At 34.0% G+C, this 27,159-nt stretch overlaps 1 protein-coding gene across 2 annotated transcripts in view; it reads left to right on the top strand.

Moving 5' to 3' along the window:
- The window catches only part of CSMD3 (CUB and Sushi multiple domains 3), a 1,379,111-nt gene that overhangs the window by 1,234,641 nt on the left and 117,311 nt on the right, over nucleotides 1-27,159 (top strand). For both annotated transcript variants that reach the window (XM_004372959.1, XM_004372958.1), the window contains 4 exons: nucleotides 16,400-16,518; nucleotides 17,570-17,639; nucleotides 22,809-22,925; nucleotides 26,799-27,008. In XM_004372959.1, the coding sequence (XP_004373016.1) occupies nucleotides 16,400-16,518; nucleotides 17,570-17,639; nucleotides 22,809-22,925; nucleotides 26,799-27,008 (516 nt within the window). The remainder of the gene's footprint in view (nucleotides 1-16,399; nucleotides 16,519-17,569; nucleotides 17,640-22,808; nucleotides 22,926-26,798; nucleotides 27,009-27,159) is intronic.

Genomic DNA, 27,159 nt, shown 5'->3' with positions numbered 1-27,159 from the left:
GTTTCATGCAGTAGTGTTTTGTAGTTTTCTTTGTATAGGTCTTTTACATCCCTGGTCAGATTTATTCCTAAGTATTTTATCTTTTTAGGGTCTGTTATAAATGGTATTGTTTTCCTGATTTCCTTTTCATCATTCTCCTTATTGGTGTATAGGAATCTCACTGATTTTTTAATGTTTATCTTGTAGAGGATTACCAAAATTTTTTAAGCATTGTGTTATTAGACCGTAGCTAAACTATCAAAACATTTGCTAAGGGCCTTCTTTTAACTGGAATAAAATACTGAAGAACTTCCTGCTTTAAAGTAAGTGTAATTAGTGCTACAAAAAGCCTGTAAAGGTAGAGTAAAATAATAATTGTATCAAATTATAACTCAACAAAACAAAATATCTCCAGGTAGATAAAAACTTTTCTTTTTGGAAAAATTAAATAAAGGCCTTGCCAAGTTGCTATACTTGGTAACATTGTCACATAAAATTACAGTTTTATGTGTTGGATGTGTTATTATAAATCAAATTCAGTGACTATAAACAGAATCAGAGATATAAATAGAAAAAGAAAGTTGTGCAGAGAACTAGATGAGAAAAAAAAATTATAGGGTATAGAAAAAGGAGAGTAAATAGGAAAGAGGGACATATCAAGAGAGAAGAGAATAGAAAGTGATACATTTAGTGGGAAGTAGTTAAATCAGTACTAAAGGATGACTAATGTACTTTAATTAAAAAAGATTTTGGAATATACTTAATGTTTTCAAATTCATTGTCTAGTTAATAAGGATATTGGCATAGTATTGCAAGGTATTAAGTATGTGCAAGAGAACTGGGAAGATTTGCAGAATTAAAATTATTAAGAAATTCTGCTGTACTCCATAGGGACAAACTTAGAAAACAAAACATGGCAGTATTTTTGGCTGCTTTGTTGATAACAGATTGAAGAGCAGCAATATTTCAGTTTCTCCAGTTAAAATGTGTTTGTATATAGAGCAGCTGTGGTATGGAAAAGGTTCAACAGGGCACTCTGAAAAGCCAACTGCTTATGCATTGCACGCTTTCAGAAACCGTGGAGAATACAGTGCCCTCTACACAAGCAGAGTGACTTTTTTTGCAAATAAACCATTTTGTTTGTGGAAGGGGCACCTTAACTTCTGACAAGATTCAAAATGGTAAGCTTCCCTTTGTGGAGAAAAAGCTATTTTTGTGGTAACTCAAGAAATCTGTCCATTTGTGGAGGCAAATAAATTATATCTATTATAATAACTAGACATAGACATTTTAAAGAAATTCATATGTATTCAGAAGCTGCCATTGTTACTGGTTGAGATATGAGGATGCAATAGATGCTGTGAGAGAAATTTATTTCTTAAGGAATATAAACAAGAAATACAAGAAAATTTGAAAAATAAATCTTTAAGTTTAGATACATAGGAAAAGGAAAATATTTAAACAACTTTGGCGCTGGGAAAAATAATTGTGTGTGTAAACAAAAATAGTTTTATTCCCTTTTCCCCATTGAGGAAACATCTGTTTTGCTGCACATCTTGGTATCTGTTATGCAACAATATCTGAAATAAAATTTCTGCCCACACTGTAACATAAGGGAGGAATCACAATAGGGAAATAACAGTCTCATAATCACACTATTATTGCCAGCAACAGATGCGAAAGACTTTAAGGTATTCTACGATTTCAGAAACCTATAAAGAAGGATAGATTTTTTTCCCCCTCATCCAAGAAAGCAGGCTCTTTCTATATTCCTAGAGGAATATTTTAAATACTAAAGGTTTCAGGAAACATGGCAGGTGTTCTTCTCTCTTGGGAAATTGAAATTTGGCTGAGCTTATTCTAGCAAGTCAGTATTTTCTCCAACTGACTTTCCTACACAATGATAAAGTTTTCAGTAAAAGAATGTAGAGTATTTCTGATACCACAGTTACTAGACAGATTCACCCTGCATCAGTGTGGGTATATTATATGCACTTTATTTATTTAAAGGATAAATGCTGACAAATAGGTTGGTTTTTATCATATAGTATCTATTCCCCCCTTAAACCTGAGATAATAACATTTTAGCTTTGGAAAGTCAGACACTTATCACTGTTGTTGTTATTTTGGTCATTGTTATTGTTGTAGTTACTATTATTATTATTATAGTGACAAATCTTATATCCTTTCTGCATAATCTGTCCTTCCCACATATTGTTCTCATTAATCTTTCTAGATACCCATTTTGATCTTTCTAGATACCCATTTCATAACATTACTTTTCTATTACCTATTAAAGGCAATATTCTTTAGTCTCCTATTTAAGATCTTTTATAATCTGAGTCATTTTTTTTACCATCTGTATTTCATAATAGTCCTCCACTTGAACAAATAATTACTTGTCCTAGATAGACCAAGACTTTTCTTACCTATCCCCATTCCTTCCCTCCGTCTCACATGCCCCACATCTCTTCTTCCTTTTTCTAGCCAAAGCACTCTTAAGTTCTATCTTAACTTCAATGACCCAATCATTCCATCCCAGAAGTGGTTTCTTGTTTCTCTGGACTCTGATATGACTTCCTTTTCTTCTCTGTCAATGCCTGTATCCATTCCATCAACAATTATTTACTGAACAATTTTTATATGCCAGACATTGTTCACATTAGTAGACAAAAGAGATACTCTTGTGCCAGGGAACTTATAGTATAGCAAGAGAAGACAGGCAAAAAATAAAAATATAATACATTGGTAAGCTATACAATATTTCAGAAAGTAATACGTTGTCATAGAAAAAAATAGAGGAAGAGTGGGGGAGATCAGTAGTGGTAGGGCTGGAGAGGGGGATGTTACAATTTTAATAAGGTGGTCAGGGCAGACCTACAGAAATGGTGACATTTGAACAGAGAATGGAAGGAGGTTCAGGATGAAATCTTGCTGATATATGATGAAATAGTGTTCTAGGGAAGAGCCAGCGCAAATACGCTAAAAGAGAAGCATGACGATCAGCAAGGAGGTGAGGGTTGTAGGAAATGAAGTGAAAGAAGAAGGAAAGGTGGGGTCTTCTCATAAGCCATCATAAGGTCTTTATTATTTCCTTTAAATAAAATGTGGAGTTGTTACGGAATTTCGAGCAGAGGAATGAAATGCTCTGGTTTACAAAGTGCTGTGATGTTTTCCAATTACTCCTGTGTAAGTAATTCATTTTAATTAGCATTCTTGGATTATCTCTCAATGAATACTAAGCTACTTGTGGGAAGTGTGTTGCACATTGCTTATTTATGATAGGGTACAATATGATGTGTTGCTCTATTTATATTCTCAATTAATGTTTGTTGGAAAACTGAAAAAGCGATGACTACATTTATGCAAGGTTGATTACCGCTTTGTATAACTGTGGACTACATGCGTTGTCTGTTACCACACAAAGATCTAACTGCCAACAAGCTAATTGCACAAAGTATGCCCGTTTCTATTAAGTTCTTTTGTAGTTACTTATTAAAAAAGAAGGACCGGACTTAGGAAACCAAATTTTTTTTCTGAAGAAGTAAAGCTTTTTTTGTGGTTGTTTTCTGTACAACTTTGTCTTCTTCTCAAATGTTAAACAAAATAAATTACCTAAATTCTATTTATTTAAAGTTGGGTCAAATTTTTTCATACTTTTTTTCCTTTAAAAATATTTGAAGCAAAGACAACTATTTCACAGTTTGATAAATACTAATATTTGGGACTCACACTGGCTTATCTGTCCATGATGGCTTTCAGAGTGTGGTATATCCACAGTACAAGTAGCTAGTTGTATCAGAGCATTATAAACTGTTATTAGCTGTAAGCATTTGAATGACTGCTTAGGTTCTTTCTTTCAACAGTAGCTAACAACATCTCCACCATTGTTATTATACTCATCATAATAACTAACATTTTTTAAATAATATATGCCAAGCACAGTGCTACATATTTTATAGACGTATGCTTACATAATTTTCCAAGCAACCTTGACACAGATATTATTTTAAACCCTATCTTGCAAATGGCAAAACTGATGTTAAGAGAACATACTGAGAGCTCCAGGTTTTTGAAGTAAGTAAGTAGCAGAAGGGAGATAAAACCTCAGATAATTTGATTCTAGAGCTGGCGGTGCTAACTACTGTATTATAGCCCTCCCTACAATCTCCTCCCATAATTTTCCACCTCCGTATTACTTCCCAAATATAAAGAACAATCTCATCCATTTATTTATTAAATATTGTTGAGCACCTACTAAATGTTAGGTATGTTTTCTAAGTGTGGAACCTACAAATTTGTGTAAGATCCAGTGCTAAGAATTCTTCAGTGTAATGAGAGTAAGGACCTGCAAAGAAGTAATTGCAAAATGGTGAAAGCACTATAAGGACGTTCGTATAAAATGGTCCTTCTCAGCTATTTCTGCATTACAATCACCTTGAAACTTTGTTAAAAATCCAGATGACAAGACTCTACTCCAGAAAATCGAGTCAGTATTCCTGGGATTCAGGCAAGAATTTGCATTTTCACCAAGCTCCCCAGGTGACTCTCACAATGACCAAAGAAGGAGGACAATTTGTATAATGCAGGTGGTGGCACAATGAAGGTGGTGATCAATTCTGTTAGGGGTTACTGGTGATGAAGTGAGGGACAACTTCACCAAAAGACAAACAGAAGTCCTTTTGGCAGTTGAGGAATTAAAGGATAGATATGGAAACAGCTTGGTGCTTTGAAGGATCATCCTGGCATATAGGTGGATATAAGATAATTAATTCTGGAGTTGGACTCTGGTTTATGTCTTAGCCCTATAATTTGCTAGCCATGTGATACTGGAGAAATTACTGAGGTTCCCTCAAAACCCAGTTTTCTCATCTGTATTAGACATTAACTGGAATATTTGTTTTAGAAATAAATGAGATAATCCACATAAAGTGCTTAGCAGGTAGCGAATCATCAATAAATATCATCCTTTCTTGCTGATGAGATAATATCAAGAATCCAAATAGCTGGAGAAGTCAAGTGGTGTATTAAGTGTCAGAAGCTAAGATTATAGAGGAGGTAGATTCTTTCTCTAGGAGAGAGAGACCTATTGAAGGGTTTCAATTTGGAGAGTAACATGATCAGTCTTGAATTTTAGAAAGTCCCCTCTATTTTGGAAAATGGAGAATGTGTTGCATATAAAGAACAAGCCAGAGGAAAGTAGTTCTAGAGGATGCTGTTGCAATAGTTCACATGAGAAATTCTAAAGATGGTAACTGTGGTTATGTAATGAAATAGAAATAGATTCCGGAGATATTAAGGAGGTAAAAACGGAAATATTTATGGCCGATTTAATGCTGAGGATGTGAAGGAGGAGGGGTTGAGGATGGTTCTCAAGTTTATGATCTGTTTTTGTTTTTTACTTTAGACAGTATAACTTTATACGGTCACATTTTTGCTTTATTCCATGGAATAGCTGGCCTTTCAATTACTTAGACATTTTCATTGATTTTTAACCCCTAGGTATTGATTTACATAAATAAAGATCAACATAAGCACCTTCATTTAACTGTAATAATTAGACCTTGCACCTTGCAGTGGGATTTTGGAACCAGAAGTATTTCCTAGTTTTACTAAACATAATGCCAATATAAATACAGGTATATTCTTTTTTTTTTAATTTTTTTTTATTGTACTTCAGGTGAAGGCTTACAGAACAAATAGTTTCTCATGAAACAGTAGTACACATGTTGTTTTATGACATTGGTTAACAACCCCACAACATATCAACCCTCTAACTTCTCAACCTTTTTTTTTTTTTCGTGAAAATACACATAGCCAAAGATACACCATTTCAAAAATTTCTACATGCACAGTTCAGTGGCATTGACTACGCTCTTCGAATTGTGCTGTTATTCTCACTTAAGATGAAGGCTTACAGAACAAAATAGTTTCTCCTTTAACAGTTACTACAAATGTTGCCCTATGACAATGGTTAACAATCTCACAACACATCAACAATATCCTTACTCAACCTTGGGTTCCCTATCACCAGCTTCCGTGTCCCCTTCTGCTTTCTGGCGCTTGTCACTGGACTCCTGTACCTCGTTAGTCTCATTTGGTTTTACGGGGCTGTCCACTCCCAGGCTGAACAGTGAACTTCGGAGGTAACTTCACCACTGAGCTACAAGGGTGTCTGGGGGCCATACTCTCAGGGTTTCTCCAGTCTCCTTTAGGCCAGTAAATCTGGTCTTTTTTTTGTACGTTAGAATTATGCTCTACATCCTTCTCCAGCTCTGTCCAGAACCCTCTGTTGTGATCCTGGTCAGAGCAGTTGGTGGTGGTAGCTGGGCACCATCTAGCTGTACTGGCCTCAGTCCGGTGGAGGCCTTGGTAGCTGTGGACAATTAGTCCTTCGGACTAATCTTTTCCTTGTATCCTGTTCTCTTCATTCTCCCTTGCTCCCAAAGGGATGAGACCAGTGGAGTATCTTAGATGGCCGCTCACAGGCTTTTAAGACCCCAGACACTGCTCACCAAGCTAGAATGTAGAGCATTGTTTTTATAAGCTGTGTCATGCCAATTGAGCTAGATGTTCCCCAAGACCATGGTCCCCAGAGCCCTCCGCCCAGCAATTCAGTCCCTCAGGGAGTTTGGATGTGTCTATGGGGCTTCCATGACCTTTCCTTGTACAAGTTGTGCTAGTTTCCCCTGTATTGTGTACTGTCTCACCCTTCACCCAAGATACCACTTATCTATTGACTGTTTAGTTAAATACAGGTATATTCTTAAAAGCTTGAAGCCTATATGGAAGGTGTATGTAGTGCTACTAGCAAAGTAAGAAAGAAAAAGGCAAATGGATACCACATTATATATGAGTCAGAATCGACCAGACGGCAATGGGTTTGGTTTATATATATATATATACACATATATACATACCCGACCTGCTGCCGTCAAGTCGATTCCAACTCATAATGACCCTATATGACAGAGTAGAACAGCCTCATAGGGTTTTCAAGGCTTCTTGATTCAAACTGCTGACGTTTTGGTTAGCAGCCTGAGCTCTTAATATTGTTGTTGTTAGTTGCCAGAGTTGATTCTGACTCATGGCGACCCCATGAGCAGAACTGTTCTGTAGGGTTTTCAAGGCTCTGACCTTTAGGAAACAGATATCCAGCCCTGTCTTCTGAGGCATCTCTGACTGGGTTCCAACCTCCAACTTTTCGGCAAGTGGTCGAGCACTTAGCCATTTTGCCACCCTGGGACTCACACACACACACACACACACATTTTAAATTTTTAATTAATATATTTCTTAGAGCAGTTTTAGGTTTACATAAAAATTGCACAGAAAATACAGAGAATTCCCATATACCCACTCTCCCTCCTGCATACAGTTTCCTCTATTATTAACATCTTGCCTTGTTTGGTATAGTAGTTACAGTTAATGAACTAATATTGATATATTATTATTAACTAGAGTCTGTGGTTCACATTATGATTCACTCTTTGTGTTGTATAGTTCTGTGGGTTTGACAACTGCATAATGTCATGTATCCATCATTAGAGTATCATGCAAGGTAGATTTACTGTCCTAAAATGTTATGTGCTTCATCTATTCAACCCTCTTCTCCTCCCCTGAATTCCTGACAACCACCACTGATCTTTTTTGCTGTCTCTATAGTGTTGCCTTTTCTAGAATTTCATGTAGTTAGAATCATACACTATACAGCTTTATCAGACTGGCTTCCTGTATGTATATATATATATTTAATATTTATAGTTATTGTTAGCTGCTGTTCAGTTGGCCCCTGACTCATGCTCTTTTGGAGGTTATAGCTATTCCAAAAATTAATCATGCACTTTTTCTAAATTACAGATAAACAAAGTGAGGCAATAAATAGAAATTTCTCAATTTGGAAATTGAATCTAATTACTCTTTTTCTGAAACATTGATGTCTTCTACTAATTTTGTCCTAGAAAATTCTAACAAACTACAAAGTGTATAAATATGTGGTGAATGTTACTGAAAAGATTCACAAAAAGAGTTATTTCTGTTTCTGTTAGTAACACAAGGGATTGCAGGTTGAAGAGAAAGTAGATAGGTAACATGGAAGAGGACATTTTTGCCAGGCATCCTTGCGACATAAGGAAAATTGAAGCAATATGCCAGGGTTTTGTTTTGTTTTTTTTTTCTTATCAGAGAGAGAAGCTGAAATGTTAGTAGGGGGGGCTAATTGGTGTTTTGCTATTTTATGACAAAGATTATCATGAGTGGACGTAAAGCTACACTATTCATTGTACTGGGAAATGTGTGCTGGGTAAAAAGCCACGTGAATAGATGTAGATTGCCCTGAGTTTAGGTAATAGAATTTATCCAACATTTTGCTTATGTAAAATATTGTCTCAGTCGTCTAATGCTGCTATAACAGAAATACCACAAGTGGATGACTTTAACAAAGAGAAATTTATTTTCTCACAGCCTAGTAGGCTAGAAGTCCAAATTCAGGGCATCAGCTCCAAGGGAAGGCCTTCCCTCTGTTGGCTCTGGAGGAAGGTCCCTGTCATTAGTCTTCCCCTGGACTAGGAGCTTCTCCCTGCAGTAACCTGGGGTCCGAAGGACGTGCTCTGCTTCTGGCACTGCTTTCTTGGTTGTATGAGGTCCCCCGTTTTGCTGGGTTCCCTTTCCTTTTATCTCTTGTAAGATAAAAGGTGGTGCAGGCCACACCCTAAGGAAACTGTCTTAACATTGGATCAGGGATGTGACCTTAGTAAGGGTGTTACAATTCCACCCTAATCATCTTTAACATATATTTACAATCACAAAATGGAGAACTGTACAATACTGGGAATCATAGCCTAACCAAATTGACACATATTTTTGAGGGGACATAATTCAATCCATGACAAATACCAAGATTTTCTGTCTCCTGGTCCACAATTGTACTGAGAATTGGGGATCAATTCTTAAAATGTCAGTTTGTGTTTTTGCTGTTTTGTTATTTTTTTAAAGATATACCCTCATGGTTGTGATTACATGTTTTTAATAAATACATATGCTGCCAGGAAAAATTGTTTCTAGTGCATAGAATGCTGTTAAATGTATCAGTTCTTAGTGGGCTTAAACAAAGAGAATTTGTACTTCCTGGTTGCTCTGTCACTTGGATTTTGTGTTTGTCTGTTGACTGTTTGTAATATGCCTATGTCTTTTCCATTACATTTCTTTACATTTGTTGAAGCACACATTTAAATCTCCCTAGTGGAAAATCCTAGAGGGACCATGCAGCATCTGTACCTCATTGAGCCATTTTGGATTTTGAACTGTAAACAGGCACATATTTTGAAAAGGGAAACTAGATGCAGTGATGATATTTGCAGATTTTGGGGGTGTGGTTCTCAAAGATCTCAGGACATATTATCTGAGGTAGACAAAGGTCAAAGAGCACTCCTATATCTGCTATAATAATTTTGCTGTAAATCCTGGAAAAAACTTAGAGGATCTGAACGCATCTTTCTATCCTGTGCAATAGTTGGAGTGCTAATCTGAATACTCAAAAGTATGAAAATAGCCATAAAATAGTAAATGACCAAAAATGCATCCACTGTACTCCAGCTTATAAATAAAAGAAGATTTGGTACGACAGTTATTTTGTTGCTTTCCATCCTGGAGAGGTATGCTTAAGAGATAATGCATTAGTCTTAATGAGTTTACTTTTATAATCACTAAAAATGGTCTCCTCCTTTGGGCTAATTATGTAATTGATTATTTGAGAAAATAGAATTTTAAGATTGATTGTATTTTTACTTACACTAATTTTCTTGTTCTAACTAGTTTATGCACATCAACATCTGATAAAATATTAATTGTAGAAACACCTCCTGCCCAAATTAAAAGTTAATATTTGTCATTTCTAATTTCAACTACCATTAACACAGACTATGATACATATAAATAAGCATAATTGAACTTTATAAACATATTTTCCCACCTTAACCCTATAAGGCCCTTATAGTTAAATCATAGTTTGTTTCCTCTGTTATTTTAATCAAAATCTATTTCCTAGCTGTTTCACTGACTTTTCACCTCTTCATAGTGTTGACTTAGAGATACTTTTAGCCTAAGGTTCTGAATTCTGTAAACATCGTGGTTTTGTCTTCATAAACTTTATTTAGTTATTCTTGAGCTAATAACACTTCTCATCACATGGATTTTCTCGCAGTATGACCAATAGCACCTTTGCTGCATATAAAGGAAGCTTCTTATTTTGGGTCAATCAAAAGACTCAAAGTTATTAAAATCTTGCATTTTGTATACATCTTTGTATATTTTCTTTATATGAATATTTCCAGATGTTTATGTGAAACATATTGCTCTTCAACATACAAGGATATAACCTCATGACAATAGGAATGGTATCCTTTAACAGAGTTATCTATCTAAAACACAAATAATGTCGCTTTCTGGCTTCAAACCAGTCAATAGTAATGGTAACATTAACTGAGAGCTTACTATATCCTGACACTGTTCCAAGTATTATGTACGTTTTGTTTTCTTTAACCATCACAACATTCCTATGAGATGGTCTTTTTTGTTATTCCATTTTAGAGGTGAATAGATTGAGGGATAGCTTCTCAGACTTTCCATGCACATAGAGGAGCCAGGCTTCATTTAAAAGGTTGAGCTGTTAATGATTCTGAATTCTCCCCTCCCCTCATTACCCAAAGAAGGAAAGTTCAAATTTCCTACTTTGGATAAGATTTTAAGACTCTTCAAAATCTGTTTCCTGTCTCTTCTTTCAGCTTCATTTCTTGATGCTATCCTCAAAATACAGCAATGTGTTTGGAGAAAATGCTCCTCCTTATTTCATAAAAAGAAAAATCACTTTTTAAAACTCCGTACCTTTAACATGAAATTTTCTCTGCCAGAAAATCACTTTCCTTCTCCTTCATTACCATGAATGGGCAAAACCATCATTTTTCCATGGGTTATTTCCATCTGAGAAAATTATTGGAACAAAGAACCTCCAGTTACTGCGATGGTGTCACTACACAGTAATCGTCTGTTAAACTAGCTGCCCTTCCTGCTCTCCCAAGTGCTACTTTAGGGTATGGGCTTATGTTGCTAACTGATCTTTGCACTTCCAGCATCTAACATATTACAGAATACACAGAGGTGTTCACTTATTGCTTATTTAACATTTTATCATTTAACTTATTTGGTATTATTCTGTAGGCTAAATTTTTCTATAATTGCTGTTACTGAATATTCAAATACTTGTTCAGATTGAGTTAAGAATTTTGAGAAAAAAACAATAACTTTATATTATGTGAATTCTATATGTGAGTTATCTTTCCATGTTGAACCTTGAAATATTGTTTGCCCCTAAGGCACAAGAAAAGGAAATTAGTTCTTTTTTAGTTTCGGTGCTATTCCTATGAAAGACACATGTTCCAGACTGGTACAAAACATACTAAACTCTCCATGGAAATTTTTGCCCTGAAGACATTTTTTTGTTGTTTTTTGTGACTATTTTTCTTTTTTTCATATACACTCTAGGATATTTGCTTGCTGCACTGACCTGATACCTCTGCCATTGTGGCATATCCCTTAGAATCTCTTTGGCTCAGTCACCAGCTAAAAGGAAATGAGAAGGCAGGAAACTCCAAAAGGACACATAGAAGTTACTAGCTTCATGTAATCATTGTTATTAAATGACCTAGAACCTTTGGGCATCTCTTTCCAAGTCCTTTCCACATTTAGGTTTTGAAGATACTGAAATGCTCCCAAGCATGGTAATGAATGATTGCTTTACCATATGAGCTTACATCTGGCAGTTTAAATGAGCTCGTTGATCTCGGCCTTGCTCATTCATAAAATGTTAGCGATCAAGGTAAATGTGAGTTAAGCCTGCACCACAGCACATTTCCAAACCAATGCTGCCCATCACTGACCATTAACAGTGTCAGAAATGTTCCTTCCAAAAAACATGTCCACAAATGATCATTAATTTATGGTACATAACAGGTATTTGACTTTTGTTTGTTCAGTGGAATAATTAATTACTTGTGAGGTACTTTATATCAGGGGGAAAAAAGTATACATGATTACTAATGCAGTTTTCTACAAGTTCTTCAAACTGTTAGACCAGCTCATATTGAAATCACCGTTTAACTATCACCAACTAAATTTTTCTCTGGCTGTTATCAAGCAAGGAGGGCAAGGAGGGGCAGGAAGCTGTATCAATGGAAATAGATCAAACATAAAGGAAAAATGACACTGCTAACATATTGTGAAAATTGTAACCAAGGTCACAGTACTATTTGTATAAAAATTGTTAAATGGGAACCTAGTATGCTGTGTAAACTTTCACATAAAACAGTTTAAAAAAATAAGTCTAACCTCCTGTGTAAAGAAGACACATGATTCATCTTCTTTTCGTTTCTCACGTGGATGTAAATCCAATTTCATGGTCTTCATTTTCAATAAATTTTGATATCTTAGTTTTTTACTACAAAGACTTCTGGGAGATTTACAAGTTTCCTCGAACTTTGTTTATAGCCTATGCATACAATGGAGAGTTTTAGTTAATACTAAGGCCAAATTTAACATAAACTTGGCTGTTTTGGGTGCTAAACCTTTTTAGAATATTCAAGGACCAATATATTTTACAATGTTGATTTTAAAGTGGATTGAACTTAATATTAAATTCCAGTTTGTAAGTGCCAACAATAAATTAACTCCTCAACATAGAAAGTTTCTCTAAGAAATTGAAACCATTTGAAATATTTTCAGTTGTACATGATGTGAAATTACATAAAACAATCATGTTGCCTCAAACACTGTGATTCAGAGAACTCATAATGGAATGAACTATTATAGACTTTTCTACATAAGTTGTCATGTCAAATTCTCGAATGACTTTTTCCTTTAACAAAACAATCTTATTGAGAGTCTTAGCAGTAATTAAGCCTTTATCCCCTCTCTCTTTCTATCTTAATACATTAGAGACTCATTCATAATCATAATGGAATACTAGGAATACTAGTATTCCATTATGATTTTGAATACATAAATGAATGAAGTTTGGATAAAAACAATAAATCAGAATGATCAGCTATAAATGATTAACAACACTTTCTGCTCCAGATTGATTGTCTTGTGAACAGAATTGGAAAGTATAGTTTGTTGCTTATAAATAAATGTGGAAATATGAAGAACTGAGAGTTTAATGTTTTCAGCCAGGATAACTGCCTACAGTAATTGGACAGCAGAGAGAACTCTATGAAATTTTTTGGTATGGATTTGCCCCTGGATTCTTTTCTGTTTTTTTTTTTGGCTACAACAGTAGATTAATTGATACAATTCTCATTAAAAAAAAAAAATTACCCAGAGAGTATCTTTTATTGCCAATGACATGATTTTACAAAATTTACACTCATGAAGCTTAAAATGGCTCAATACTTTTATTGCCTTGGATAAACAGGAGACCAGCTTTTGCAACATTTTTACAAAAATTCTTTTTTCTTGTTGATTCTTAGAAACAGTCTATTGGTTTTTCATTTTAAAGAAGAGAAATATAACTCTTAAGAAATTTTTAAGTTACTATTTAATCAATTGGAAGTTTATTTGTGTTCACAAATGATTATAAAATTTAAACTACAGGAATTTCAGATGTTTCTGTTTTATTTTAAAAAAATTAAAAAAAAATAAGCTTCAAAATAAATAGGCTGTCAACCTATGACTTCTCTGGCTTATCTAATTTTTCATCACTTTTTTTTCTCCTGCAACAATGATGTTCAACAGAGATTAGCTGCTCCACCTCAATCTCTTCTAGAAAAATAGAAGGAAGTTATGTTCTACCCCAAAAATTGTCTGCTACTACGAATTCATTCCATAAGTAATTTTATTAATTACAAAAATAATTCATGTTCATTTAAGAAAATTTGGAAGTGTAGGAAAATACAAGGAGGATCATATAAATCACCTATGATCTCGAAATCAAGAATCATTAGCCGCTGCTAATATTACAGCAGCCCTGGTGGTGCCATGGTTAAGAGCTAGTTATTTTGGTGATTTTTCTTTGTGATTACATGCATTTAATGAATTTTTTTTAATTCAAATATATTTTTAAAAGAATTTTTAATTAAAAAATTCAATTACATCATTTATAGTGTTTTATATCATACTTTCTAAGTTAAAACTTACAATAAATATTTTACTATGTCTATATGTATTATGTAAAATCCTCATTTTTAACAGCTGCTCAATATTCTACTGTATCACTGTACCAAAAGAGGAATTCACTTCTGCTGGACATTACTAGTTTTCTGTGTATCTGAGCCTGAATGGAGTACTTGATAGAAGCACAAGAGAAATGAACATGTACAAAATGTAGGCTCCTTAATAAGAATGGTTGCAGGAATGACCTTAATGGTGAAGAGTGATAAATGTACTGTTCAGGATCCCCAATAACTAAGATTGTACCAAAGGGAAGTGAAATCATATTGACAAGACATATATATTTATTTATATCATAAACCACTTTTTTTGTTATTCATTAACTCCTGAAAAGGGCTGTATGAAGTCAGACACATTTAATGTGTCAGGTTTATTAATAAGTATTAAATTAGATTAAAACAAGTGTAAGACAGTTTCTACCTATGCTTGGATCTCAAAATCTTGTTGGGGAAATAAAACTTAAATCCCTAATAATTAAAAAGCATGTCACAGTTTAATTATAACCAATTTTTTTTCTAGACCTGTAAATCCAAGATAACAAAAAATAAAGAAATATCGAACATGATGCGTGCTTGGAAACCTAGCTAATTAAGTCAATGAACATTGGAACTCCAGTAAACAGACTCCCCTTATCTCATTCAGAATTGCCTTAAATGCCTTATCAAAGACTAATTTACAGCTGCTCTTTACTGCCTCATGTCTAATCTAATCAATACTCTATAAAGTCACTGCTTTTAAGTCATTTTGTATCCTTAAATGTCTCTTAATTTGACATGATATGAGGAAGTCAGACCTTTTTATTATTAGATAGACAAAATATCCTCCATTTGCTGAATTAGACATTTATATTTACTAAGAAATAATTAAGATAGAGTTTCACTCTGTTTCTTGTACTATTCTTTTATTCATTCAGGCACTGTTTATTGAGTGCCTCTTCAACACACTGTGCTATAAACTGCCGTTACGGAGCTTCCATTCTCAGAGGAGAGATACACCTTGATTGATCAATATCAATTTGTGTTAAGTGCCCCAAAGTAAAGTAGAAGGTGATGCTAGGAGATCATCTATTACTGGGAAATAACCTGGTTGTGTAGTGAAGGTCCATATGAAGAATTGTCATAGTTTAGGGTTTAGTTGTTAATGGTTTTTATAAAATAACACACACTACGTTTTTGCCAACCACACCCTCCCTTTGGGGGGTATTTTCGTAAGTGCTGCTGTGCTAATTTTTTTTGCATGTTTACTAAAATACGTTGTGGTGGAGAGGCATCGTTGGCAAACAAGCATAGAAGATGAGCATTATCTGCATAAAAATATGGTAAATGTGCATTAAATTAGCTAAAAAATGTGTTATTAAAAAATAAATAAATAATAAACATTGGAATTTAATGGAAAAAATCTTTTAATAATAACGCAGTCACAGGTTTTAAAAATGTTTTGGCAAGGAATGAAACAATTTGTTAAGTCTTTAGATAAATCATTTTAGGAAAACCTTTTACCATTAGAATGCTTTTTTTTTATGTTGAAAATAATTTCTTAATGTAAAAAGAATTGAAGAGTTTTGAATTGTATCATGATCTCCCTCTCAGAAATAACTGAATTCAAGTGTTACATAATAATTTTCAGGCCTCAACAAGTTAAATGTTTTTCTCCTTTCTGATTATAGTATGTTTGGAGAACAAATCTTACTTATATTTATATTTTTATAAATTTGCATATGATAATAAATACAACTAAATATACCTCATGGGTTAAACAGCACCACTTTGTACAAAGGAAAAAGGTGCCAGGAGATGGGGACAAAATAGCATATAATTTGCAATTATACTAAGAATGTTTTACAAATATAATTTTATTTTATTATCACAATAAATTATTATTATTTGAGCAATTTTATATTTAGCAATTTTTAGTTTTGTTTTAAAGTAGAAGACAAGAAGGCTGGAAATTAAGAAAATCATCTAAGTGTAATCACACAGCTATTTAATGATGCTGTAAAGATTCAAAAGAAGTTGTTTCATGATGCAGTTCCAGTGCACATTGTTGTTAGTATCTACACTTAAATCTTGTTTATATAGTATCCACAATGTGAAATCTAGTTTAATGTGATAGCATTATTCAATTTTGACAACCTAATATGCATGACTTAAGCATTCATAATTTGAAATGTACTTATATTCATATCATTAAATATTCTTAGCAATTGGTTTGGATTCCTGTCCTGAACCACAAACTCCTAGCAGTGGAATTAAAGTAGGAGACAGATACATGGTTGGTGATGTGGTATCCTTTCAATGTGACCGAGGATATTCACTTCAGGTAAGTCTATTTTTAAAATATGGTTTTGATTTTCACTGCCCTTTAAGAATATTTGAAAAGACCAACTCCTGATAAGCCACATGTTCTACAGCAATGTTGAACCTGGATTGCATAGTTTAGTCTTAAAACAAAACGATGTTCAATTGACCAATAAAATGTATGGGTGAGAGAAATTGCTAGAATTGACTAAATTTGTTTTATTCGGAAGTAATAAAAAATGATGTTGGATCAAAATTAAGCTTTACTACACTTTTCTCTTTACTCACATAGGGTTCTGACAGTTGAAATCCTGGACGTTTAGCATTTGAAAATTAAAGTAAAGGGCTACTTAAGGCATTAAAAGAAATCTTCCATAATAATAATTTCCCCAAATCAGTGAAAATTAACAACACATATATTTTGCTAAAGAAGTGGATGTGTAAAATAGAATACTGATTTTAAGTATCTATATTGATCTTATTTTGAAGGCTTTTTGGAGGACTGTTTCACATGTTATGTAAACAAATTCCTTAGAGAAAGAAAAATTAAAAATTAGTAATTTATACTCTTTAAAGTTGTGTCACAAATTATTAGTCTCGGAAGTGCAATCAGATGTTCCTGGACTTCATATTTCAATTAAAAAAATTAATATACTATAATTGACTTGTTTTAATGTTTTTATGAATTATTGTACAATTATTCTTAAACTATTTCGCCTTAACAATTACAATAAGATATTATAAGCCACTATGTTTATGACCACTATACTTGTATCACCATTACAGATCTTAGTAGAACAGCTTTTGATTGAAAAATATTACAACCACAATTCTAATTGATATGGAATCTTAATTTTGCTATCAGGGTTCTTATTATATTTTACATTTTATCACAATTATACATAACTAGTTTTCTCATTCTAAGTAATACTGATTTCCAGTAAAAGTAAGCAGAATAACATAAAAATGACAATATAGTTTTAAGCTTGCTTTCATGATGAGTATTCACTGTACTATGTTTAAGTTAGGCTTTTTATAAATGTTTACCAAACTGCATTGTCTTGTTTATGTAGGGTCATTCTCACATTACATGTATGCCAGGCCCTGTAAGAAGATGGAATTATCCAATTCCAATTTGTTTGGGTAAGTTTAATAACTATAAATCATTTACAGTCTTTATAAAACTTTAAAGACACAATGTGTATATTGTTGTTATTGTCAGGTGTCCTCAACTCGAGCCCTACTCAAGACGACGTTACGTACAACAGAATGAAACACCGCCTGATCCTGCACTATCCTCACATTACTATGTTTGATCCCATTGTTGCAGCCACTGTGTCAGTCTATCTTACTGAAGGTCTTCATCTTTTTCCTTGACTTTCTACTGTATCAAGAATGATGTCCTTCTTCAGGAACTTCTCCTTTACCTTGTACAAAATACATGAAACAAGGCCTTGCCATCTTTGCTTCTAAGGAACATTCTGACTGTACTTTTTCCAAGACATATTTGCTCAGTTTTCTGGCAGTCCACGGTATATTCAGTATTCTTTGCCAACACCATAATTCAAAAGTATCAATTCTTCTTCAGTCTTTTTTATTCATTGTCAGCTTCGGCATGCATATGAGGTGATTCAAAATACCATGGCTTGGGTTAGGAGCACCTTATTCCTTGAAGTGACATCTTCGTTTTTTTTTAACACTTTAAGGAGAACTTTTGCAGCAGACTTGTTCAATGCAATATGTCCTTTGGTTTCTTGACTGCTGCTTCCATGTGCATTGATTATAGATCCAAGTAAAATGAAATCCTTGACAACTTTAATCTTTTCTCCGTTTATCATGATGTTGCTTATTGGTATAGTTGTGAGGATTTTGTTTTCTTTATGTTGAGGTGTAATCCATACTGAAGGCTTTAGTTTTTGATCTTCGTCAGTAAGTGCTTCAAGTCCTCTTCACTTGCAGAAAGCAATGTTGTGTCATCTGCATATCACATGTGGTTAATGAGTCTCCCACCAGTTCTGATGCCACATTCTTTTTCATATAGTCCAGCTTCTCGGATTATAAACTCAGCATACAGACTGATTAAGTATGGTGAAAGAATACAACCCTGATGCACACCTTTCCTGATTTTAAACCATGAAGTATCTGCTTGTTCTGTTCAAACAGCTGTTTCTTGGTCTGTGTACAGGTTCCTTATGAGCACAATTAAGTGTTCTGGAATTCCCATTCTTCACAATGTTATCCATAATTTATTATGATCCACACAGTTGAATGCCTTTACATAGTCAATAAAACACAGGTAAACATCTTTCTGGTATTCTCTGCTTTCAGCCAAGATCTATCTAACATCAGCAATGATATCCCTTGTCCCACGTCCTCTTCTGAATCCAGCTTGAATTTCTGGCAGTTCTCTGTCAATGTACTGCTGCAACCGTTTTCAAATTATCTTCAGCAAAATTGTACATGTTTGTGAAATTAACAATATTGCTAGATAATTTCTGCATTCTCTTGGATCACCTTTCTTTGGAATGGGCACAAATAAAAATCTCTTCCAGTCAGTTGGCCAGATAGCTGTCTTCAAAATTTCTTGGCATAGATGAGTGTCTCCGACATTACATCCATTTGTTGAAATATATCAGTTGGTATTCCATCACCTGCTGGAGGCTGTTTTTTCGCCAATGCCTTCAGTGCAGCTTGGAATTCTCCCTTAGTACCATTGGTTCTAGATCATATGCTACCTCCTGAAATGGTTGAACGTCAACCAATTCTTTTTGGTACAGTGACTCTGTGTGTTGCTTCTATCTTCTTTTGATGCTTTCTGCATTTTTCAGTATTTTGCCCAAAGAATCCATCAGTATTATAACTAGAGGCTTGAATCTTTTCTTCAGTTCTTTCAGCTTGAGAAATGCCAAGTGTGTCCTTCCCTTTTGAATTTCTAATTCCAGGTCTTTGCACATTTCATTATAATACTTTACTTTGTCTTTTTTAGCCTGTCTTTGAAATCTTCTGTTCAGCTCGTTTACATCATCCTATCTTCCATTTGCTTTCGGTACTCTAGGTTCAAGAGCAAGTTTCAGAGTCTTCTGATATCCATTTTGGTATTTTCTTTCTTTCCTGTGTTTTTAGTGACTTTTGCTTTCTTCATGTATGACGTCCTTGAGGTCGCCCCACAACACGTTTGATCTTCGGCCATTGGTGTAGAAACTGACAAAAAGTATTAGTTTTTCTAGTTCCAATAATGTTTTCTCAGTATTACTTGATAGGAATGCCCATAGATAAGAAAAATAAGTAAACATCCTATTGGTTACTGTTGATTTGGAATAGATAAGGATGAGTGGTAGAAATAAGAAAAATGAAATGATAAGGGGATATTTTAGTGTTAAATTGTACCATTGACTACATGAAGAAATTTAGAAAGGTGAGATTGTGTTGACTAAAGTCATTGGAAAAAAAAAAAGGCTTTGATAAATATAACTTGCTTTCACAAGGTTGTACCAATTTAAATATCACCCCAATATTATATGGCAGCTCTAATTTTGTCATATTACTAAAGCCAGTTATTGCAGTTAAAAAATACTAAATTTCTAGGTAAATAAAGTATTAAATTATTGATTAAATTTTCATTTCCATTATATATTGTTTTCAATGGAAGTATTGGATGGAGGTAATATTTTAATAAAATATTATTTTGTTGAAAATTAAATAAAATTATTAAAATTTTAATAATAAAAATATAGAATATTATTTGGTAGAAAATTATATAAAATATTATTTGATAGGAAATTTAAAAAATATATTATTTGGTAGAAAATAATAAAATTACATTTGGTAGACAATTGAAGTATTTGAAGTGACACTGTGTTGATACTATAGGAGAAACTGAAGGCAGGAGGCTGATTCAGAGAATGTCTTAAAACTCTGATCATTAGGTAATAAGATTACAGCCTTGAGACCTGGGAGATAAACAGAGAATCTGCCAGAAATTTTGATGAAAGAAAACTCATATGAGATCTTATATATTAGAGACAAATACGAAGGAAGAATCAAAGTTGATTTTTAGCTTGGAGGACTACAGTATGGCCGTGTCTGTAACAAAAAGAGGGTAATGGGGTAAAAAAGAGTCTACTTAGAAGCCATTGATAATATACACAAAATTGACGTTAAAGGCATAGGAGTGTGTGAGATTGCAGAGGCACTGAAGAAATAAAACATGGATGCAGAGAGGAAGGCAGCTGCCTTTTTGTATCCTTCATATGTCTTTCATGATGTTGTTATTATTTTTCTTCCTTTTTCATTATCTATTTACTCTTTTTTCTCCTTTGATTTTTCATTTTGGGATTTGATTTTTGATTCCTCCTTTAATTTTTGGATTTCACTGTAGAAGGGTGGACAAGGCAGAGAACAGGATTTTCAGATCATATCTAAAAAGATGGAAAGTAGCAGAACTAGAGGGACAATGAGCAGCTCGATGACTTGGAATCGTGAAGGCAGAGAAGTAAAAGATAGTCCTTCTGTTCTTTTACACAAAATTCATCATAAAGCTAAGCAAACTTAAAACAAGCCGACAAATGTAGTCTTTCTAGAAACTTTAAAAATATTTTTCATTGACCGAAATATCTTCCTGTAACACTCATTTTCAGATCATGTGATGAATATACGCGTAGAATCAAATTCTAGAAAAATAAATAGGTGAAACATTAATGGCTCATATGTTGAAAATTGCTTTGTTAAGGATAGATGAACTAAGATTTCAGAAGGATGGGAAAATATACTGGAGTATCACAAGTTTGAAAGAAAGGTTTATATTCAGGTTGATTTCAAGATGTATAGAAAAAAATCCCTAGTAAAAATTCCTGCTTATGCATAATTTATTGTTCACATATTTTAAAAAGCTGTCAAAGTGGTTATTAGATGTTGTACAGAGCATTGATAAAATTTCTACTTACTTTGCCCTTATGATATTTACATATATGATGTTTGAATATTTATGTTATTATTCTTAGCAAGAAATAAATTAGTGAAATTGCAAGTAAGTATTCTATAAAGATAACTTTTAAAATCCATAAGAATCCATAAAATTTGATTTTGCAACCCACAATTAGCAGATATTCATTTATAGTCCTTCTATGGTTAAATCATAAAATGTGCATTTGAAGGAAAAATTGACTTCTACAGTACAATTGCTCTTTAGTGCATGCTAAGTAGTTCTACCTAATTATGTAAAATTAAAATTTGAATAACTGTCTGTTCTTACAATTTTTACTTAGCTTCTCAATAGTAAACCAGTATAATAAGTATACCAAAGCTCTCACAATGATAAATTTTATTTAAATTCTCAAGCTCTGGAGCATCTTTTTACGTGTTTTGCACTTCCCTAATCTTTGTCTAGAGCCCTGGTGTCACAGTGGTTAGGAGTTCTGCTGCTAAGCAAAAGATTGGCAGTTCGAGGTCACTAGCCACTTCTTGGAAACCCTATGGGGCAGTTCTACTCTGTCCTATAGAGTCACTATGAGTCGTAATCAACTCGATGGCAACAGATTTTTATGGGAATCTTTGTCTATGGAGCCCTGGTGGCACAATGATTAAGTGCTAGGCTGCTAACTGAAAGGTGGATGGTTCGAACCCACCAGTGGCTCCTTGAGAGAAAAGAACTGTGAAGATTACAGCCTAGGAAATCCTATGGGGCAATTCTACCCTGTCCTATAGAGTCGCTATAAGTCAGAATTGATGCAGAGGCTCACAACAACTAAACAATCTTTGTCTAGATTCTTCTTAGGATGAAGTGAGGCCATGGAATTTAGACATTACAAATAGAAACCAGCATTTTCTATAGAATTCCTTACATGGCCTTCTCACAATAAGAGGGAAAGGAGGGAAGATTGTTTCCTCTTGAATATGATACATAGTCAGAGCAGATGTTGTTAGCCTGATTTAAGTCTAAATTATATCATCTTTGGAATGATTCAAAACATTGCTAGAAGTACTTAGGGAAGAGAAGTAAACTACTTGCTGTGGAAAAGGACATATCTTCATTGTTCAATTGTATTCACTGCATATGAGCTGCTACTTGACGTTCAGTAATCCATTTAGCTTGCACAATTTCTTCTGAGGCAAAGAGCATTTTTTAATGTTATTTTAGAAAATGCATTCCAAATTATTATCTTTGAATACCAGTGTATGGTAAGAGTTGGCAATATTCAAATTTATATCAAACAGTTTTGAGACTTGATTAAAACTTGAGATGATTTCAGTGTTCTTTTAGTATACTAAATTATTCCACTGCTCGATTTATATAAGACTTCTATTATTTTGCAGCTCAGTGCGGTGGTGCTATGTCAGATTTCAGTGGTGTGATTCTCAGTCCTGGGTTTCCTGGAAACTACCCCAGCAGTTTAGATTGCACATGGACAATAAAGCTGCCCATAGGCTTTGGTATGTATATTCAAAACATGTGAAAGAGCTTTCTGTATTCATTAGTGCATCCTTGAAAATATATATCAGTGTCTAATAAGAACTTACACAATGTTCACAAGTTACAGATTAGTTTATAAGGACAAACTATCATGTGAATTGAGGAGTGAAGTTTATATTATTGAAGCTTAATTAAAATACATTTTCACCTGGAGTATTTGGGTAATTGAAAGACTGATGGATATTTTCTAATAATATACATAGATACTTTATAACATTTTTCAGCTGATATACATGGCTATATGCTGAGTTATATATGTGTAGCAGTGATAAATTCAACATAATTTTCATGTAAATTATCTTTTGTAACTTTTTCTTATTCTAACTAGGTATTATGTGGATAAATTTTTTGATAATCTCTTGAATTCATTCAATTTTCTCTGTAAATCAGACTTTTCATTTGAAAAGTGCTACAGATTTTTATTTCTAGGATTAAATACCTACATAAATATGATATCATTCTAATTCTAATAATATAATTCTTGGTGTTTTAGTGTGTGTTAGAATTATATCATTAGAATTAGAATGATATATCTGTGCGGAGACCTGGTGGCACAAAGGTTAAGAGCTTGGCTGCTAATCAAAAGGCTGGCAGTTACAATCCACCAGCCACTCCTTGGAAACCCTATGGGGCAGTTCTGTGCTGTCCTACAGGGTCACTATGAGTCGGAATCAACTCGACGGCAACGGGTTTTTTTGGGGGGGTTGTATATATATATATATGTAAATTATTAAAAATATTTTCAATAGTGTCATTATAACATCATCTTCAACAAAACTTCAAATACCTCTTACTGATACTTCTTTGATTTTAAAAGCAAATTCATTAAAAAATAAAAATAAAAATATACATATCTAATTCAGAGATGAAAATGCAAGAGTCTGTTTCTGATTGATTACATTTAAATAATCCTAGTGTTTTTATTTAGCTTTGGTTAAATCAAATATTAGTCTAGTGTATTTGAACAAATAATTTATAGTTTTTAAAAGAAAAATGAATATATCTCAAAAGTTAAAAACAGTACTCTCTCAGGAGTTCATAAAACAGTTACTGACAAGATGTCTTTTAAAAAGGAGGCTAAGGAGAAAATTTTAAAAGAAAATAAGCATATCTTCAAGCCTCACACATTATAGTAGCATGTTTTCAAGGCTCTAAGAAGTTAGTGTTTACATAAACTAGGTTTTCAAAGCATCCTTTAAATATTTCCCAAATTTATTTGTCCATGGAACTCTTTTTCATCACCTATTAACAGAACATGAACTTACTTGAGAGCCTTAGTGTAAGTATGGAGAGCAAGAGCGTGGGAGTCACAGAGCCAGACTTGGAATTTCACTTCTGTTAGCTTGCTGTGTAAATTTAGCATGTTGTTTAACTTTTCTCTGCCTCAGTTTCCTCATTGTCATGAATAACTATAAGAACTAGATAAATTGACATATATAAGTGACCGAAAACAGTGCCTAGCAAAAAGAAAAAGAAAAAAAAAACCCAGTTTTTATTATAAATAATTTGAAGACTGGTAGTATTAAGACAAATGTCAGCTTAACAAAACTTGAACATTAATATGTCAACATATTTTAAAGCGTTTTTTAAAGTTTATTTTTTCAATTCCAGGAATATTTCACTGTCTCATATTTTGATTGGTCTGTGTATAAAGAGATTGAGACTACTTTATAATGTGACCACATATAACTATGATCACTAGATTTTATTGAGGCTGTTATATTTATAAGGAGCCTTGGTGGCGCAACCGTTAAGCACTTGGTTGCTAATTGAGAGATTGTCTGTTCAAACCCATCCAGAGGCGCTGTGGGAGAAAGTCCTGGCAGTCTCCTCCTGTAAAGATCACAGCCTAGAAAACCTTATGTGGCAATTCCACCTTGTCACATGGCGTCTCTGTGAGTCGGAATTGACTTGATGGCAGCTAACAACAACATATATATCATTGTCTTCAGACAAGCAAAACACTAAAAGAGCACTCTTGTAAATTAAATATCCCTAGATGATATTTTGGAGTAGTTAATTTATCCCTATAGATGAATAACCAACTTCTAATGTAATGATCAAATCTGATTATGCTAACATATTTTTAAAAATGCAATCATTTCTTGACTTTCAATTGGCCTTATGCATAATGTAAATTACTAAATGACTTTTTACCATTAAAATTGGTTGATACAATTTTAAATAATATTAACAAGTAACACAGCCACTTTCATGGATCAATTTTTCTACAGTGACATGATAATAAAATGAGAGAGATTTTCCCTTGTAACAGATAGTGGACATTTGAGAGCAATTTTCTATTACAGACAGTTCCCTGGTTATGAACAAGATTCATTTCTAAGTGTATTTAAGTTGAATTTGTAAGTAAGTCGGAACAAGAAACGTATGTTTCTTATTTAGCATCAGTTAGTCAAATGTTCTAGAACACTTCATTGTGCTCAGGAGGAACCTGTACACAGATCAAGAGGCAGTTGTTCGGACAGAACAAGGGGATACAGCGTGGTTTAAAGTCAGGAAAGTTGTGCGTCATGGTTGCATCCTTTCACCATACCTATTCAATCTATATGCTAAGCAAATAACCTGAGAAGCTGGACTATATGAAGAAGAAAGGGGCATCAGGATTGGAGGAAGACTCATTAACAACCTGCAATATGCAAATGACACAACCTTGCTTGCTGAAAGTGAAGAGGACTTGAAGCTCTTACTGGTGAAGATCAAAGACCACAGCCTTCAGTATGGATTACACCTCAACATAAAGAAAACAAAAATCCTGACAACTGGACCAATAAGCAACATCATAATAAATGGAGAAAAGATTGAAGGTGTCAAGGATTTCATTTTACTTGGATCCACAATTAACACCCACGGAAGCAGCAGCCAGGAAATCAAAAGACGCATTGCATTGGACAAATCTGCTGCAAAAGACCTCTTTAAAGTGTTGAAAAGCAAAGATGTCACTTTGAAGACTAAGGTGCACCTGACCCAAGCCATGGTATTTCCAATCGCATCATATACATACGAAAGCTGGACAATGAATAAGGAAGACTGAACGAGAACTGACGCCTCTGAATTGTGGTGTTGGCGAAGAGTATTGAATATACCATGGACTGCCAAAAGAACGAACAAATCTGTCTTGGAAGACGTACAACCAGAATGCTCCTTAGAAGGAAGGATGGCAAGATTACGTTTTACATACTTTGCACATGTTGTCAGGAGGGATCAGTCCCTGGAGAAGGACATCACGCTTGGTAAAGTACAGGGTCAGTGAAAAAGAGGAAGACCTTCAACGAGATGGACTGACACAGTGGCTGCCACAGTGTGCTCAAACATATCAACGACTGTGAGTATGGCACAGGACTGGGCAGTGTTTCGTTCTGTGGTGCATAGGGTTGCTATGAGTTGGAACCAACTTGATGGCACCTAACAACAACAATCAAATGTTTGTCTTAGTATATAGTATATATTTTACCTTTCTATGCATATAAAACACTTAACAAACTCTTCCAAACAGTGCAATGTTTCATGAGCATCACAAAGTAGTGTGTGCATTTGTTATTGCAAACGTTGTATATGTTTAACTCAAATTTTCAATATAATAGGTTTTATGGCAATCCATTCTTAACTATGAGTTGCCTGTAAATCAGACGTTCGTAACCAAGGGACTGCCTTTACTTTGAAACATACCAAAGCTAACTGTACAAGATATACAGTAAACCCATAGCCCAGATCTTGAGAGTATGCCTCCCCTACACAGAAACATATGTAAGCATATTGATATGTGTGTGTTTGTTTAATTTGGCAAGAAAATATGTTTGTTCTTTCTTTTCTAGGGGTGCATCTTCAGTTTGTAAATTTTTCTACGGAAACCATACATGATTACTTGGAAGTAAGAAGTGGATCCTCAGAAACTAGTACTGTTATTGGCCGGCTTAGTGGTCCTCAAATACCATCTTCCATATTTAGCACGACCCATGAAACCAGCTTGTATTTTCACAGCGACTATTCACAAAACAAACCAGGATTTCACATTATATACCAAGGTGAGAGGAATAATAAAAGGTGAAACCTTATTTAGCCCCAAATCAGCTATTAGAAATATGTAACTAACTGTAATTATTTTTTATATTCTGTTTTTAGAAAAAGAAGGGAACTTTCACCAAGGCAAGCTTAAATTAGGAAGGTTTTTTTTTT

The sequence above is a fragment of the Trichechus manatus genome, unplaced genomic scaffold, assembly GCF_000243295.1.
Source record: "Trichechus manatus latirostris isolate Lorelei unplaced genomic scaffold, TriManLat1.0 scaffold00022, whole genome shotgun sequence".
Lineage (NCBI taxonomy): Eukaryota > Metazoa > Chordata > Mammalia > Sirenia > Trichechidae > Trichechus > Trichechus manatus.
The sequence above is the reverse complement of the archived record's forward strand: the minus strand, read 5'-3'. Positions and strand labels throughout refer to the sequence as shown.